This window comes from Rhinoraja longicauda, chromosome 3 (assembly GCF_053455715.1).
Source record: "Rhinoraja longicauda isolate Sanriku21f chromosome 3, sRhiLon1.1, whole genome shotgun sequence".
NCBI classification, from domain to species: domain Eukaryota; kingdom Metazoa; phylum Chordata; class Chondrichthyes; order Rajiformes; family Arhynchobatidae; genus Rhinoraja; species Rhinoraja longicauda.
The window spans coordinates 66,695,018-66,713,910 of record NC_135955.1 but is presented as its reverse complement, the minus strand read 5'-3'; the positions used below and the strand labels follow the sequence as shown (position 1 = coordinate 66,713,910).

Sequence of the window (18,893 nt, the reverse complement as noted above, 5' to 3'; positions counted from 1 at the left end):
ATAGCTGTTTAGTCCTCGTCTTGCTTTCTGTAAGGACTACATCCCATCCCCTTAGTTTCTCCATTGCTTTGCTTCTGCACTTATGAGACTTTCACATCCGTGCCTCTGAGATCTCTTCCTTGTTCCACAACCATAACTTCCTCTCTTACTATAGTTGACAGACTCCCTGACTACAAATCGTATATCTCCAGCACCTTTGCTCTCATTTCCCTCTCCTCCCGGACAGAGCAAGGATGGAGTTCACCACTTGGCTTTCCTCCCAACCAGCATCCGCATTCATGGAGTCAAACTTCACAATTAATAGCACCAATTCGACTCCACCATCGCACACTTTCTTCCACTCCTTTTCTAGCAATTCTATGAGACCATTCACTTTGTGACTCCTTGGTCCACTTTTCCAGGAAATGGTCCATCATCCAGGGACCAAACAGTCCTTTCAGGCAAAGTAGTAACTTGTGCATTTCTTTCAATCTGATGTACTGCATTTTACGTTCACAATGTGGTCTCTACATTGTAAAAAACAGTCATAGATTGGGTGACCACATTGCGGAACACTATTCATTGTGCAGAGGTGAAACTGAATTTCCAGTTGCTTCCCAGGTTAATTCTCCATCCCACTCCAACATTGTTTATCTATCTGTGGCCTTTAATGTTGCTTTAATAGATCAAAAATAAGATTAACCTCTCAGCACGTTACAGTTTTCTATGCATGCAATCAAATACAACAGTTTTTACTGACTTTTTCCTGTTTCAATCAAAACTAGCTGGTTCTACAGTAGGTTATCTATCTATAATATTCACTCAGTTTTTCTCTCTCCAATGGCACTGCCTAATCATCTTGACATTTTTCATGGCCTTAACCTTCATTTAACAGCTTTTACCTGTTCCTTTACTTGTTTTTATTCTTTAACTTCCCTCCTTAACTGATCAACTAGATAGTCTTACTCTTTCAAAAATATTTTCCTTGCCCTATCCAATCTTCCTTCAAAATATTTGTAGCATAAACTTGTTTTCTTTCTTTCCCCATTCTGCTGAAAGATCTTTGAAAGATCAACTGCTTTTATTTTCATGGCGTGCTGGGTACTTTCCAGCATTCTTCATGTAAATTACTCTGTGTGCAGTGGTAGACTTGCTGTCTTACAGTGTCAGAGACCCAGGTTCGATCCTGAATATTGATGCTCTGTACGGAATTTGCACATTCTTCCTGTGACCGCATGATGCAGTTTGCTCCCACATTCCAAAGACATGTAGATTTATAGGTTAATTGGCCTCTGTAAATTTTTCCTAGTGTGTAGCACAGGACTAGTGTATGGGTAATCATTGGTGGGCATGGCTTCGGTGAGCCGAAAAGCTCGTTTCCACCCTGTATCTCTAAAACTAAAATTAAAAAATGTGAGTTATGATGCTAATGGGCTAATTCCTTGAGTAAAATACCAGGAAGTACAAGAAGTTTCTTCCTTTAAGCACCATGTTTCTTCTGAGCATATTATCGTTTCATTTTCAAAAATTACACAAAACTAATATGTCGATCGCTTGTCCAACTGCTTTCCTTGTTCTAGAATTGCCTTCTCCCATTTAAATAGACCCAGTCTTTGTGGTCTTAATACAGAAACCACTGTTGTTCCTGGGTAAACGCATACATCATTTAAGCCTTGGGGCTGTAAACAACTTAAAATAAAGCAAAGGCTTCAGGGGCAGAATCTAACATAAGCACATGCTTTTGAGCATTCATACTGGATAACTTATTTTAAGTACTAATGAAAGGTTTATTACCCAATTGGCTTTCATACATTGGTTGGTGTACCATGATGCTTTCAAAAATGAATGAAGCATATTGTAAGTTCTTAATCACATCATTGGAAACTGTCAACATTAACAGTATCTCGTAAGAAACACTGTGTATAACTGCTTAAAATAGCTTTGTATTTTGTTTAACAAATATTGAGTGGCAATAGCACATCCATTAATGTTGCCTAGGGTAAATACATTTTGTTTAATTTCAGATCCACATATTGCACACTATTGCTGCTTCGCTGTCGGCATGCCTCTACCAGTGTCTGTGTGATGGCCACAGTAACGGGTAAATGTGAATGTAATATATTCAATTAGAACGTTGTACTTTCAAATGAATTTATTTCCTTTGTCCATTCTTTGTGGAAGTGTTGAAAGTAACATTGTTTAATTTTCAACACTCAATATTTCACATAAGGTGGTGTTTTGTATTGAAAAGCCCAGGCATTGAAAGGCTATGTCTGATTTTACAGTCGTGTCAAAGTGTGGCACAAAATTGTCCTTATCCAGCAATCACAAGCATGCACTTTTAAACAGTTAAAGGATAGCAGTCAGCCCAATAAAGGCTGTGACAAGTGCACTACGCATGCTATTTCAGTTCAATAAACATTGAAACAAAAAATGGAACCTCTGGTTTACCCGTTTGCTTAGCTCATTGAAGCATTGTCCAATGTAACATCAATGGATTAACCAAATTGGATTTGCATTTAATTCTGGTCGTTGATCCATGATAATTTCTTTCAGACTTCTTGTAGAATACTTTAAATGCAGATTATTCTGAACAGAATCAAAAAACTTAAATGTCCTTTTTTTTTGTTTCCTTTCTTTGCCCCTAATCTTGTCATGCAACTAATGTGCATACTGCTCCAGCTGCTTCTTTTGCAGATATGCTGCATCTTTTGTTGTGAATTTGTTATCAACTACTTGTGTTTCTCATCGTGTCCTCCTCATTCATTTACACTGTGTGGCCATAGTTCTCATTACCAGCTTCTTACCATTTCAGTTTATCTTTTGTTCTATCTTGCATTTGACTTATTTGGTGTTATTCTCTCATTAATAGTGTTTTTTCATCACCACCTGCTTTTCCATATGTTTTTCTTTCATTCACTGTGAAAGAGGCTGTTTGCCCATTGAATCTATGGTTGACATCAGTGCAATCACATCAGTCCCATTCGTCCACTTATCTTCCTGCAATGTATTCAATCTTTCATGCCCATCAGCCCCCTTCCCCCCCCCCCCCCTCCCCTCCCCTCCCCTCCTAATCTCCAGCCACCCATTACACTTGAGGCAATTTATGGTAACCAACAAACCTACCAGCACATCTTTGGAATGTGGGATGAATCAAAAGCACCCATAGAAAGGCCACTTGTTCACAGAAAACATGCACACCCCACGGAGCAATAGCACAATGCCAGGATCGAGGTTCGTGTTTATTTCCTTTGCATCAACCATGCCAGATTACAAAGGCAAACCCATATAAATAATTCTTCTTTCCACCAATTATTTCTGTCTCCCTGCTTTTTAATTCCCCTTTTCTTGACCCACTTCTCCTCCACCTCCATCACCCAGGTCTTCATAATTCCCATTCCACCTTTGTGCTAATACTCATTGTTAGCACAATTTTATTCAGTTTCATTTTAACCCCCAAATGACATTGTGTCATGTCAAGTCCACTTTGGTTACCATAAAAATAGCATAATCAACATATTCTCTCCTATCTTACAATGCTTTCTTTATTTATCTATAATTATATATGTATGTTGATCTTGTTTGTAAATCTGTCAGCATTTTTCCTACGTGAACATTTTTCTGTTCTTGCAGACACTCCTTTTTCAATCTCAGTATATATACTATTTTCTTGTCATATTGAAGGTTATGGCAGTTATAAGCAACTTCCATTTCTGTTCACCTATTCTTTCTCATGTCTTCATTTTTAAGTACTTTGCAATATCTTGTGCAGTCTCACTCATTCATACCCTTCCACTCTGTTTATTAGTCAACATTTTTCTCTCTGGAGTGTGATGTGAATTGTGAACCATTTAAGAAGTGACATCTTACATTTCATTGGAGAAAAAATATATGTTTTGTCTCTTACAGTTCTTTATATGCAAACCAATTCACTGGAATGGACTATCAGAGTTTTCTGTTTACACAGCAACGTTCAAACAGAGCAGCGAGTTTAGATTGCTCAGTGACTCCCAATACATCTCCTGACCAATGGCCAGGTAATTTAGATATTTTTGCAATTGTTTTTTAAATATTGAATATTTGCTATTCATTAAACTTCTGTGTGCCATTACATACTCTGTTCTATTTAGATTTTGAAGATGGGTACATGATAGAAATGGATAGACCCAAAACGCTGGAGTAACTCAGCGGGACAGGCAGCATCTCTGGAGTGAAGGAATGGGTGAAGCTTCGGGTCGAGGCCCTTCTTCAGATTGAGTCAGGGGAGAGGGAAACTGGAGATATGGAAGGGTACAAAGTGAATGTAAGGTGTGAAAATGACAGATCAAAGCATACCATGATCAAGGAAATGTATGGTCAAGGAAACCAATCATGGTTGGTTGAGAGGAAGGTCACAATGAGGCATACAAACAGTAAAATTAATCAGGACAGTGAAACTAGTCGGAGAACTAGGGTGGGGGAGGGACGGAGAGAGGGAAAGCAAGGGTTACTTGAAGTTGGAGAAATCAATGTTCATACTGCTGGGTTGTAAGCTGTGGTAGGAATGTTGATGTTGAATATTCTGAATATTTATACAAATCTGAATATTTACTCCCTTCTATAATTCACAGGAATAAAGGAACTGATTCAGCTCTTAAATTCAGCTGGAGATGAAGACAAGCCCAAATTAACAGTTCTACTTTGTGAGGTGTTGACAGCAATTTATCTCAGCCTTTTTGTTCATGGTTTGGGAACTCATTCTAGTAATGAGCTCTTCCGTGTCGTAACTCATCCTCTTAACAGTAACATGTGGGCTGCAATTTTTGGTGGAGGTGCCCATGTACCTGCAAAGAACCAAATCCAGGCCACAGCTACTACAGGTTGGTTGACATTACTTCACCTTGTGTGTCTTTAATTATTCACTGTTAAATGTAGAGTCATAAAATGAGAAGCACTATTGTTGCGTGTTTTTTTTCAGTTTGATCAGAATTATACCATGAGAAACAATGAATAACTAAATCAGGTATCATTTGCCTTTGTTTGTACTATAACCATTGCAGAGCTTACTATAAGAACATCTTTTAAATGATTTTATCCCAGAGACTTTGTTGTACTGCTGTGAAGTTTCTTTAAATAACTGTGAATTTAGGTCAAACCTTTTCGTAATGGTCTATTATGAAATTAACCAAGTAAGTTAACGATTTTTAATCTAACCTTAGTTGGAATAGCGTGCAGAAGTTTAGAGGTATAGCAATATTAATGCAGTCCAAAGACGTACAGGCATGTAGGTTAATTGGCTTGATAAATGTAAAAATTGTCCCTGGTGTGTCTAGGATAGTGTTAATATGCGGGGATCGCTGGTTGGCGTGGACCTGGTGGGCCGAAGGGCCTGTTCTGTGCTGTATCTCTAAACTAAACTAACATGCCAGGTTTATCTTAAAGCTTCATGCGGACGCAGAATTAAAATTAATTGCATTAAAATTAGCTGACTTGTTTTGCAATTACTCATTTTGGCTCAGATGAGTAAATAGTTGTGCTTAAGTAAAGGTGATTGGGGTGTGTATAATCAGAAATATTACAATAATATTCACACATTCAATGTCCTCAGTGTTCATGGCATAGTCCCAGGATTACATTTAAACATGATAATACTAGGTGATTAGATGTCCAGGACATTAGGGGGGTGTAATGTAAAATAGAAGCCAAATCTCTCGGGGAAAAATTATTGTCTATTGACAAAATACCTTGCTCCTCCTGTGAGGTGTACAGATTCAATTCAGTACTCCATTTAAGTAACAAAATAAGAGACCAAGTGCAGGAATAATTCAGCAGATCCGGCAGCGTCTCTGTCGAACATAAATAGGTGATGTTTCGGGTTGGGACCCTTCACACTGATTGGGGGGGAGGGCGGGCAGGGGGGGAGAGAGGTAGAAGAGAGAGGAGCAGGACAAAGCCTGGTAGGTAATTGGTTGGCAGTTAAGTTGCAATGCTGTGAATAAGGATTGAGCAAAAAACATTTTACAAGAAAGGTTGTGGAAGTGAGAAAATTGTAATTGGATTACTTGTATATCTACTAGGAACTGAATCTTGGGTAAACTAGATTTAGTTAGATTTAGTACTACTGCATCAAATTCACCCTTGCATTGGAGTCATATTAGAGTTTTAAGGTAGAGATAGATAGATAGATTCTTGATTAGTACAGGTGTCAAGGGTTATGGGGCAAAAGCAGGAGAATGGGGTTAGGATGGAGAGATAGATCAGCCATGATTGAATGGCAGAGTAGACGATGGGCCGAATGGCCTAATTCCGCTCCTATCACATGACATGACACTAATGACAACTGGTGAAAGATGCACTTGGCTTTATTCAGACTCCTATTTGGGAGGATAACACTCAATTACTACTATTTCAAGACACAAGGTGATCAGTCTCAGTCATATTTCTGGCTTCCCTTTGTTCCCTGAGTTCCAGACTTTGGTTCTCATCTTGCAAATGTGCAATTTGCAAATTCCGTCAGTCCAGAATTTTGTTAGGAGTTAAGTCCCATTTCCAAGACCTTTCTACCCCCTGTTATTTCTGTTCGCCAATGAAGCGGGACTGTTTTCCAATGAAACAGTACCACATCGGCAATCCAAACCAAGTCTTGCCTGTTTCATTGATGTGTCACAGGATTATCTCCAGTTTTCACCACAAATTGTGTCTCATCCTAGTTTTTATGTGCTGAGCCAATCGGGTACTGAGAACAGTAAAAATGATTGCTCCTGAGCAAGATCAAAGTACAAAGAACTCATTCCCACATGGGTCTCATGACTAAGTCTGATCACTGAGGTATTTTGCTGCCTTTAACTTAAATATCTCTTACTGTAGTGTCAGACAGCTCTTCTGTCTGCCATCAAGACCTTGGATGTTATTGGAGATGTGCGAGAGTGGGTTTATTATTTCTTATTTCACCTTCGACAAATGTTCATTTCCCAGTTAATTGGGCTTCTGCAACCTTGAGTCTTGATCAACATAGAAACATAGAAAAAATAGGTGCAGGAGTAGGCCATTCGGCCCTTCGAGCCTCAAGGTAGCTAACTTCAATGTTAACGATTGCTACTTACAAACCAGGGAGAACATTGCCCCTTAACGCATGCCAATCTGTTAATCTTGAGGTTCACCCTTTCAATTAAATTGTTATCAATGCACAATGGCTCACAAGGCAGCTGTTGTACATTAATTCCAGGCAATAAATTTATAGTTTTTCAGGATTTTGCCTTTGAAGTACCTTGACCAGTGTTATGTATTGGAGTCCCCACATTTGTCAAGTTTAAAGGGAATTTAAAACCAAAAGTGGTGTCTCCACCCTTTCAAAAGTGCTGTCACTGGCAGGGCAATCATGTTTTGTCTTCAAATTTAAGCTAAAATTAGATTATTTGGGATTTTCTTTTCACATTACATTCAAAGCATTCAAAACATGATTCCTTGGTCATTGTAAACATCCTCTGTAATAATATCTAAAAGATTGTGGTGGTTTCTCACTAAACATCTCCAGCTATGGAGATCATAGCTGGTCTCCAGCAGAAACTTTCTTTCTCTTTGTAGTTCAAGTTGACTAAAAGTACTTGTCAGGTCCTCAAAAATATCTATTACAATTGGATTGGAAAAAAAAGGAATCATTTTCAATGAACAACATTAAAATTAAGCCCTATTTTAGGCAATAAAGGACCTCCTGTGGACATTATTAGAAAAAAATAAAACTTGTACGCATCCTCTTGTAGACACAACTTCAGATTCCAAGGTTGTATTGTTCTTGAATTATGCACGGGATGTGTATACATCATTCTTATGGTATTTGCAATATTCCATTTTTTAAACAAGAATAAAAGATATATATTTGAATTGAAACAAATAAATGCAATTTCAAAACTGCATCAAAAATAATCTCGATAATGTGCCTAAAAAATAGATCTGAAAATAGATCTCATCAATTTTCAATGGGAAAAGATTAATTTAGTCTATGAGGGGGGGGACTTTGGGGATTCCTTTGGGGATTTTTGAAAAAAATAATAGGTGTAGTGCATATACTTAATCCTAACCTAATTTACCTGCCAAACTTTAAATTGCTCCTGAGCTATGTGAAGGATACGTGGGCATTCAAGTGTATTATATATTTGTGGATAAAACAAGTTCCAGGTGGATAAAAATGGGGAAGAGGTGGAGAGAAAAAAGGGTTGGCCTGAGATGGGGCAGAATGATACAGTGAATTTCTGCGTGTGAATAATGGGACACACTGCTTTTTGAAGTGGAATAGAAGCAGAATATATTCTGAATATCTACTAAATGCTGGAAATACCAATTATTCAAAATCATTGGCCACATTCAGTACAGAATGCTGTAATCTGTGTCGTTGGAAGAAGAAGTGCTCTTCTTGGGCCTCTGGGGAAAAGTATTGCAAAAGTGTAGGAAGCAAGGAGAGTGAGGTTAGTTGGGAGTGAGATATATAAGTAAAATGACAAGAAACACTGCGTCATGCTTCTAGTCCGAGCATGGTTGTTCCACAAAGCAGGCATCCAATCATTATTTGTCTTTCCAACTTAGAGACTGGTTTGTTGTAAATACGGTATACAAGTTAAAAGTCTTATAAATAAATAGCTGCTTCATATGGATTGTATGTTCAGGATTACGAATGGTCGCGAGGAAGGAAGTAAAAAGACAAGGGTTGCGCCCCCTGTGGTTTCACAACAATGATCAGTGGTAAGAAGAGAGGATATTGGTTGAGAAGGAAGAGGAAATCAAAAAGCCCTAGAGGCAATAGGCCCTTAGAACTGCTGTAATATGAGGTGAAGGTAGGATGTGTCTGCTTACGGCATCATATTGCAGTTGTCAAAAATTATGGAGAATGATTTATTGAAAGTGAAAGCTAGAGGAATGAAAAATAAATACATTTGGAATCCTATCCGAGTTGTGAATATGGCCAAGAGTGATGAGAGCAGAGTTCGGGAAACCGATCACACATAGTCAAAGACCCTGACACCTTTCGTCAAAAGAGAATTCTTCTCCCAGCTGTAGTATTTTGCTTATAGATTGGCCATAATTTGTTTGATTGCTGTAAATAGGACCATTTTAAAAAGACTGTTGGAGGATGTCCTTTGCCAATTCAATATATAAAAACAAACAGGTTGATGCTTTCAGAGGGCTAAGATGAACTTGTGTTGTTGTGAGAATATGGGGACACTGCATTTAGTTATGTCATAGATGACTTGAGATTGAAATGGGATACTCTCATAAAGTGACCAGATAATATCTCCTTGACATAGCACACAGGAATTCCTTAATGTGCAATAAATGTAAGAGTAACCGTAATATGTAAATGGTGCTTGTGCTCCAGCTTCATGCATTGGCCAGAGGTTTCCCTCCATAAATATGCTCAACTGTGGCTGCAAAATAAGATTGTTTGAAAGAGGAATTGCAGTTCACTCAAGGTGTAATTCGCTTTCTTCCCCTAAAAGAGCAAAACTCACTTTGTAGGTAGAACAGTTCTGAAAATAAATCCACTTTCTTGCAGCCAGATTCAGTGATCTGTTTATGAAAAAATCTGAATCCACAAATGCTTAATGTGAGTAGCATTTTACCACTCTGCTGTAGTGATAGTATTTGAAATTAGCAATATTTGTCTTAAGTATTATAGCAGTATATGCAAAAATACTTTTATTTCTAAGGAGAGAGTCTTTACTTTGTTAGTTTTATATTTCTCTTTCCTTCATTTCTTCCACGTCATTCTCATTGCTTTTCCACTGATGAGATAATAACAGTAGAAGCATTAGAAGAGTTGTCTGATCCAGAGCTGCAGATTGATCCCTACCATTTCAGTATGTCTGAGGCTGAAGTAGTTAAGGTTACTGGTGAGGTTGGTGAGTACTTAGACTGCCTCATATTTGTGTGTTATGGCTTTTCCAGTTAACTACAATCAATCAAGGCTAGATATGAGTAACTAAATATTGTGAAGGTGCCATTGCATTTTAAACTAACTTATTTGAATGTACATTTATCCATGCGTAATTGTCTATCAAGTGCAAGCAATAAATTACCTCAATGTTTTTAAATGTTCTTAATGTTTTACTATTAATCTTGTCGCTGTGATCTGTTTGAGCTGAAAAATTGTCATTTCTGCAACTGGATTTTTTTTCTTCATATTTAAGTACGGTGCGTAGAAGAGCTGTGAAGGCATAAAACCTAGAGAAGTAATGTTTCAGATATGGCTAATTAGATAAAAACTACCATAGCAAAGGAAAGGTTTATAAATTTGCCAGCAAAAGTAGACCTGAGGATTACATTCACACAGGAGGATGAAGATATTGATAAATATTGAGTAGATGACTTAAAAGCAAAAGTAGACTACAAGTGTTCTTATTGAAAGGAAAAATTAGCCAGGACAAACATAATTTCCTCCCAGTCAGTCACCAGGATTCATAATATAGAATAAGGAAATTGCAGAGAAATTAAAGAAAAAAATTAATTGATATTAAAGAAAATATGCACATCCTGCTAGACATAGTATGGAATCAGAGAACCTAGTGAACTTAGAGAGTACCAAGGATAGTTATACAGTACAGAATCAGGCTCTTCAGCTTAACTCATCCATGCCAACCCAGTTGCCTGACCTGAGGTAGTCCCAGTTGCTTGAGTTTTGCCCATATCCTTCTGCACCTTTGCAATTCATATACCTAGCCAAATGTCTTGTAAACATTGTAATTGTACCCGCCTCTACCACTCCCTCTGACAGCTCATTCTACCTACCCATCATCTCCTATGTGAAAGAAATAGAAACATAGAAACATAGAAAATAGGTGCAGGAGGAGGCCAGTCGGCCCCTCGAGCCAGCACCTCCATTCATTGTGATCATGGCTGATCGTCCCCAATCAATAACCCGTGCCTGCCTTCTCCCCATATCCCTCGATTCCACTAGCCCCGAGAGCTCTATCTAACTCTCTCTTAAATCCATCCAGTGATTTGGCTTCCACTGCCCTCTGTGGCAGAGAATTCCACAAATTCACAACTCTCTGGGTGAAAAAGTTTTTTCTCACCTCAGTTTTAAATGGCCTCCCCTTTATTCTAAGACTGTGGCCCCTGGTTCTGGACTCGCCCAACATTGGGAACATTTTTCCTGCATCTAGCTTGTCCAGTCCTTTTATAATTTTATATGTTTCCATAAGATCCCCTCTCATCCTTCTAAACTCCAGTGAATACAAGCCTAGTCTTTTCAATCTTTCCTCATATGACAGTCCCGCCATCCCAGGGATCAATCTCGTCAACCTACGCTGCACTGCCTGAATTACAAGGATGTCCTTCCTCAAATTAGGAGACCAAAACTGTACACAATACTCCAGATGTGGTCTTACCAGGGCCCAACACAACTGCAGAAGAACCTCTTTACTCCTATACTGAAATCCTCTTGTTATGAAGGCCAACATTCCATTAGCTTTCTTCATTGCCTGCTGTACCTGCAAGCCAACTTTCAGTGACTGGTGTACAAGGACACCCAGGTCTCGCTGCACCTCCCCCTTACCTAACCTAACTCCATTGAGAAAATAATCTGCCACCTTGTTTTTGCCGCCAAAGTGGATATCCTCACATTTATCTATATCATACTGCATCTGCCACGCATCTGTCCACTCACCTAACCTGTCCAGGTCACCCTGCAACCTCCTAACATCCTCTTCACAGTTTACACACAGCTTTGTGTCATCTGCAAATTTGCTAGTGTTGCTTCTAATTCCCTCTTCCAAATCATTTTTTTATATATGGTAAACAGTTGCGGCCCCAACACCGAGCCTTGCGGCACTCCACTCGCCACTGCCTGCCATTCGGAAAAGGACCCGTTTACTCCTACTCTTTGCTTCCTGTCTGCCAACCAATTCTCTATCCATGTCAACACCCTACCCCCAATACCATGTGCTCTAATTTTGGTCACCAATTTCCCGTGCGGGACATTATCAAAGGCTTTCTGAAAGTCTAGATACACTACATCCACTGGCTCCCCTTCATCCATTTTACTTGTCACATCCTCAAAAAATTCCAGAAGATTAGTCAAGCATGATTTCCCTTAGGCTGAATAGGCTGGACCATTTTTCTTTGAAGTGTGGAAGCCTGAATCATTAGGTTATACAAAATCTTGATGGGTTTGAATAAGGTGAATGCTCATGGTGTTTTAACAGGGTGGGGATGAAGGAGGGATCCCCCCCCCCCCCCCAAGAGAATGGGTGTAAAACAAGGATTGACTTCAAATCTAAGGGATAGCATTCACTCAGAGTGGTGTACCTTTGGAATTCTCTACCCCAAGGGTTGTGGATCTCAATCATTGTTTTCATTCAAAACAAAGATAAATCGATTTCTGGAAATTGAGGAAGATGGGAATGGCTGATATTCTACCTCCATGCCATTTTGGAAAATCAGCTGTGAATCTTGACAAAAAGTGGAGCAGTCTGAAATGACTGACCTGCCACTGTCCTGTTACTCTGAATCCTGCTTCTCTATGCATTGCTGTTTGAGTTGGATTTTCTTTTGTTTGTTACTTTAATATAAATATGTGTTTTCTTTTTTTTAATTGAACTGGTAATGAACTTTTCTATTTCATGTCTGAATTTCTGTTAAAAAAAGTTTTTAAATTGTTAAAGTGGTTGATACATAAATTGCAGTTTTGTGTATGTTTATGCATGTCTTCTGCTGTAACTATAGTTTTCTATTTATCTCCTAAACTCATGCATTGGAGAAATACGCCTGCTATAGTTGCATGAGGGCATGAATTTGTATGTTCGGCATCTAGTCTAATTATGTTTCAAAGGGAATTGGAATTGATTTGGAATTTCAGAGAAATAATGCTGACACTTGCATCTATTTATCCTTATAAATGTTTCCCTTTCCAATTTGCTTTTTTAAGACTGAAACAACATATTTTAATTAATAAGTTAATTGTTGGGATGAATAAATTCTGGTAAATGAAAGTCAATCAAATTTTATATACTGGAAATCAGAAATACAAACAGAAAATTGTGGAAATGCCTTGCAAGTTAAGTGCCATCGAAAAGAAGAAACAGTTAATGTTTCAGGTTAATTTTCCCCATCCAAAAGAAAGGTCTGAAATGTTAACTTTTTCTCTTTCCACAAATTCTGCCTAACCGACCAAGTCAAAGAAATATAGCACAGAAACATGCCCTTTGATCCACTGGATCCATACCCAATCATCCTTAATATTTTAACACATATCTTGCTCGAATCTATTTTATTCTCCCTACATTTCCATCGGCCCTTTCCATATATTCTATCAATCACCAACATAATAAGCATAATTTACGAAGGTGGTTAACGTATCATCCCATTTCTGGGATGTGTGGAAGCGGGAACACCTGGAGGTAACCCTTACCATTACATACAAACTGCATGCAGACAGCACCAAAAATCAGAATATTACCCATTGTTGGAGCTATGAGGCAGCAGCTCTACCAGCTGCACCACTGTGCTGCTCACCATTTTCTGTTCTTGTTTAAGTTCTAATAAACATGTTGCCATAAGAAGTCGGTAATTTTTAATTACAGGTCCCACTGATGATAACTATGACAGCCATTTGAAGAGCATAACATCAAGACCTATGATCAGAGATTCCAAAACGGCCTCCCCCAACCATGCTTCTCCTGATGTAAACCAGAGGATTCCTGTTTATAAAGAGAATTTTATCCCACCAGAGCTTAGTATCTGGGATTACTTTATTGCAAAGGTATGTATCAATTTGAGCAAACTTAATTTCATTTAATTGAAAACATGGAGATTAATGAAGTTAGATTTTGGAACATGTGGACCTTGACCAGCAAAACATAAAATATTCAAACAAAATGTTTTCTCTTTGTGTGAGAACAAACAAATCTGAGCATTTGAAAAACCATATTTACACCTAAAAGTGCCATTGTTAAGGAAATGTAATTAATTCAGACCTATTTGTGAAACCTGCCTTTGAAATGTACACCAAAAACGCATTTGATGGATAACATGGGTTTATTTTTAATTCATGGTGAATTATCTTTGTAAAGTGATACTATCCCAGGATCTTGTGGTCATGTTGACATGTAAACTAAAATAAATTGGGTTTACTCACCCATGTAATCCCTGCTTGCAATGTTGCATAAAACCATTTCTAGCCTGTCTCTCTTAATTCTTTGCTTACAAGCTCCAATCTTTAAATGTACTATTTCCCAATGGTTCATTATTACAGCCTGGAAGTTGTTCCAGATTGAAAATTATTTAAATTATTCTGTTATTGTAAAGCCTAAAGTTATAATCCTACCTGAAAGAGCTCTCGTAATCTGTTGATGGTTGCATTCTCACTCTGTTGAATATTAAGTGAATATTGTAAATGCTGAAAACATTCTAGCCATGTACCTCCTGGAAATGACAGTCTCAATACCATGTGATTTATTCTTGGAACAGGAAGATGTTACAGTTGAAAAGTATTTTTAAATGAATAGAGCAACAGTAAAGAGGATGAGTGATTTTCAAAAATCTCATCTACAGGCAACAAATGTTCTACCTTTTCCATTTATTTTGTTAACAGGCAGAAGTAATACCACTACACAATAGGAGGCATAGAATAAAGAGTAAAGGACTCCCAAGAGTAGTTTTACAATCTGAAAGGATGCAAGTTTGTTTGAGATTGAGATTTAAAAAGCTAAAAATCTAAAACAGAAACTCGCCTCTCTTCATAACCTGCCTGTCCTGAATTTGGCAACTTGGTATAGACCTCTATATTTAAAGAAGCATACACTTGCATTGGTGGGAGTGCAGAGAATGCTTACTCGGTTGATTATTGGGATGAAGGGTTTTGCACATGTAGAAAGATTGAGTAAGCTCCTTCTATGCTCATTGAAGTTGAGAAGAATGAAAGGTAATTTTATATATTTAAAAGTTCTGAAGAGGATTGACCAGGGGAATGCTGAGAGCATGTTTCCCTAATGATGGTACCTGGAACTAGGAGGTGTAGCTCCAGAATGAGGAGTTGCCCAAACAGGGCAGAGAAGGCAAGGAGTTTCATCTGAGGATTGTGACATTTTGGAATTCTCTATTCCTGAGAACTGGAAATAGTGGCTGACATATGGTGGAATTACAAGGGAGTTAAGGGTACGAAGGGAGATCTGGAAAGTGGGGCCATTTATATTTTATTGAATGTCAGAGCAGATTTCAAGAGAAAATTGGCCTACTCTCCCTGTTGATTATGTTTTGCTTTCAATGGCGATGGGGCAATACACTCCTAAGATAAATCTTGGCTGATTTATTTTAGCTTTTAAATAGAAAATGTTCCGCTGCTTTTAGCAACTTTATCTTTAATCTTGGTCAGCGGATCTACTGACATAAGGAATCCTGAAAGGGGGAAAAAGCAAGGAATGCCTTTGCAGCATTGAGTGCAATCAAGGAGGAGTAATAGTGTGTCTTTTGGACTGAACAGGCGAACCATTGAAACTCCCTCTACCCTTCCATGATCTATCTGTTTCCCTACCTCCAATGATTCCTGTATTATTCAGCATCCCAAGGTTCCCTCTTCCCAGCCCACCACCACCACTAACCTCTTCACACAACTAGCCCTGCCTTACCTTGTATGGACAGTTAGATTTATGCTGATGATTTCGCATCCACTGAGCAGCTAGTCTATCGATGTGGCTGGTCGCAGATGGGACACAAGAGGAAAATAATATTGAGACCAAATTCCATAATTTGTTTCCTATTGCTATTAAGCATCTTGTTAAATGTGTATGGGAAGTATTTTTATTTCATAATTGAAGGAATCATCCTAAAAGCTTTTAACTAAGGTTATAAATGACAATATTGCTTGCATAACACCTGGTCAATTTTTTAATCAAAGGTTACAGCTGTTAAAATCTGCATACGTTCTTTTTTCCAGCCCTTCCTTGCTCCGTCACAGAGCAAAATTGAGTATGATTCAGATGAAAGCCAAGAAAGTGATGATGAAGATGATGATGCTTTTTCTTCAGACGTACAACTTCAAGAGCATTCAAATCCTAATTCTTTCAGGTACGAGATATGTTGATTAGTTTTGAGAATATAAGAAATGGATGCTGGTGTAAGCCATTTGACTCGTTCAATCGTTTTCACATTTCATTAAGAACATGCATGATCATGTGTCCTGTTATTATTATTCTCACAATTATTTCAATTCTATAGATTTAAAAATTCTAAAGTCATCTTTTAAAATTTGTACTGTTTTGGTTTCTGCTGGGAAATGTACGTTCCATTTGTTATTTAAGTCTCATTAACTTGTTCAAAAGCTTTATTTAAAAATGATTACATCTAATTTGCTTTGTTTCAAATTCTTCAATCTGCTTGTCTTCTCTGCCATCTTAATGACAGTTTGTTGAGTTCTACAAAAATCATGTTTTTGGTGCTTAATTACCGGTGACATGCCAAAGGGGCAATCATTTTCTCCACGTCAACTGAAGTTTTGTGTGCAGGGTGCGTCAAAATCAGCGATGAGCGTTGTCACTTTTCCGTTGACCACAAGCAAGGGTTGGTGTACCTATCATGTGAAAGACAAGATACATGCCTTCAATAAATGTTGACTTAATTCAAACTGATACAAATTTTGATTCAAGTTGTTCTGATAGCATTTCTAGCTGGAAAGCTTAAGACAGTGGTCTTGGAATAATTTTCTGTTCAACTTTATGCAGAATTTTGTCATACATTAAACAATAAATGTTAAACAAAAAATCAAAATAATGTTTATTTTTAACAATAACTTTTTTCAAACTTTTCAATATTATTTAGCTGGTCACTGATGCGATATGCTATGGTGCAATTGGTGCTACATAAATTAAAGAGCTTTTACCCAATGGCAGGCCTGGATCTTTCAGGTAATTAACTTGTGTATTTGTTTCAAAATGTACCAAGTTAATATTTTTAACCAGCCTAATCAGCCTGCATTCATTCTCTATGCCTTAGCAAAATTTAGCTTTGCAGTTTTAATATGTACTAGACGACCCGTTGGGTTCCCGTTGTGACGCTATCGATCTCAAAATGGCGATCTCATCTTGTATGTATATATGTAGAGGGAGCCACTCACCCCGGCCCCAGGTGGCCATCGCAGCGGCCAGCAGTAGGAGAGCGGCCACAAGGCGCAGCCCATGTTCGCCCTGCTGGCCGCCATCTTCTTTGATATTTTCTCTGCCGCCGGGCTGCACCACGTGAGGAAGGTCAAGCGGGTGACAGCCCTGAGGCCGGGCGAGGGGAGAGAGGAAAGAGAAGAGGGAACCACCCACCCTGGCCCCGGGTGGCCATCGCAGTGGTTAGCAGCAGGAGAGCAGCCGCAAGGCGCTGCCCCATGTTAGTCCTGCCGGCGGCCATCTTCTTTGACGTTTTCTCTGCCGTTGCGCTGCCCCACGGGAGGAAGGTCAGGCGTGGGGCACGCTGGGACGTGCGTCGGTCTTCCCGGGTCTGCTGCGCAGACGCGCCACCGCCGAACCCGGCAATCCTCCCCCAATTGCACACATGCGAATGACCGTTGGGTTCCTGTTGTGATGCTAGATGAACACGTAAGTATTAGATTAAAATGCCGATGTTTATTTTTTGGGGGATGTGTCCGAAATACAGCCAAAATGGTGCACGAGAGCGCAATAATTTGAACAAAACTTGATACTGCACACTGCAGGCCAATGGTGAGTAAGGTGTCCCTAAAATTGTTGCGCTATCATTTACCTTTTTGGTTGTATTTCGGGAACATTCATACATACAAGGTGAGACTTTTAATAATATAATATATACTAGACTGTGGACCCGTTGGGTCCAAACCTCCTGCATTGATGCAGCATTCCCTCCTCCCCTTCACCCCTCACCCCTCCCCCATCCTCTTCACCCCTTGCCCATCCCTCCCCCTCCCTCCCAACCCCCTTCCCCATCCTCCCAACCCCATCCCCCCTCCCCTCCCTCCCCCCTCGGCCCAACCGTGGAGCCATTGCCAGGCGGGGAATGCCCCTGTGGCCGTGTGCGGGCAAGGGGGGACAGGGAAAAGGCACTTACCTCTGCCCCGTTTCTCCTGCGGGCCTCTCCTTTGTGGAGCCAAAGCGTCTCCTGCAGCTCGGCTGCAATCTGCGTTGGGGAACGGTGGTGACGGCACAAACCGGTTGCCGGGCGGGGAGCGTCTCCCGGGGCCGTGGGTGGGCGAGAGTGGACAGGGAGAAGGCCCTGACCTCGGCCCCATTTCTCTTGCTACGAGCGGCGGGCAACGGCCATCTTGTTAGACCCTCTACCACCGCCTCTGCGATGCGCTGCACCATGGGAGGAATATCAGGCGAGGGGCCCGCCAGGATGGGCGCCGTCCTCCCGGGGGAGGGGGGGAGGGCAATTATTAAAGTTTATTCGGTAAATTGTTTTTAAAAAGTAACAAAAGTGGGTTTATTCACTCGACAGGGGAATGGTGAGTAGAGTATATATATATATACTCTACTCACCTGGGAGGGAAAAACCTGATCAACTTTAATTGTGTTTGCAATTTATCAAGATATTTTTACACAGATTTAACTTTATAGTTTTGTTATTTTCAAGTTTATTTCTCTCTTGCAGAACTCCCAGTTTGTTCTCCTTCTTGTCATGCAATGTTAAAGACACTTCAGCGCTGGGAACAGGTACTACTTCGACGACTTGAGTTATTTGATGGTCCATCTCCAGACCTCATCTCAATGCATGCCAATGAAGGCACAATATCTTCAGGTCCTGCCCTTCTCATCCATAAAGTGTTACTAGAACCGACAAATACACCGTTCAAGTAAGAGGAATAATGCAATAATGTTGAATGTTTATACTGATCACGTGATGGACTAGATCAAAAGTAACCCATATATTCAAAGTTGCTGTTTCTGAGATTTTGTATGATTTGTGTCCAAGAGGGAAATATGCATTTA

The 18,893-nt window shown here is 39.4% G+C and overlaps 1 protein-coding gene across 2 annotated transcripts in view; it reads left to right on the top strand.

Annotated features, from left to right (window-relative positions):
• Positions 1 to 18,893, top strand: part of dmxl1 (Dmx like 1) — a 156,842-nt gene that overhangs the window by 100,811 nt on the left and 37,138 nt on the right. For both annotated transcript variants that reach the window (XM_078396297.1, XM_078396298.1), the window contains 7 exons: positions 2,004 to 2,080; positions 3,889 to 4,016; positions 4,590 to 4,838; positions 13,533 to 13,711; positions 15,884 to 16,014; positions 16,765 to 16,850; positions 18,556 to 18,757. In XM_078396297.1, the coding sequence (XP_078252423.1) occupies positions 2,004 to 2,080; positions 3,889 to 4,016; positions 4,590 to 4,838; positions 13,533 to 13,711; positions 15,884 to 16,014; positions 16,765 to 16,850; positions 18,556 to 18,757 (1,052 nt within the window). The remainder of the gene's footprint in view (positions 1 to 2,003; positions 2,081 to 3,888; positions 4,017 to 4,589; positions 4,839 to 13,532; positions 13,712 to 15,883; positions 16,015 to 16,764; positions 16,851 to 18,555; positions 18,758 to 18,893) is intronic.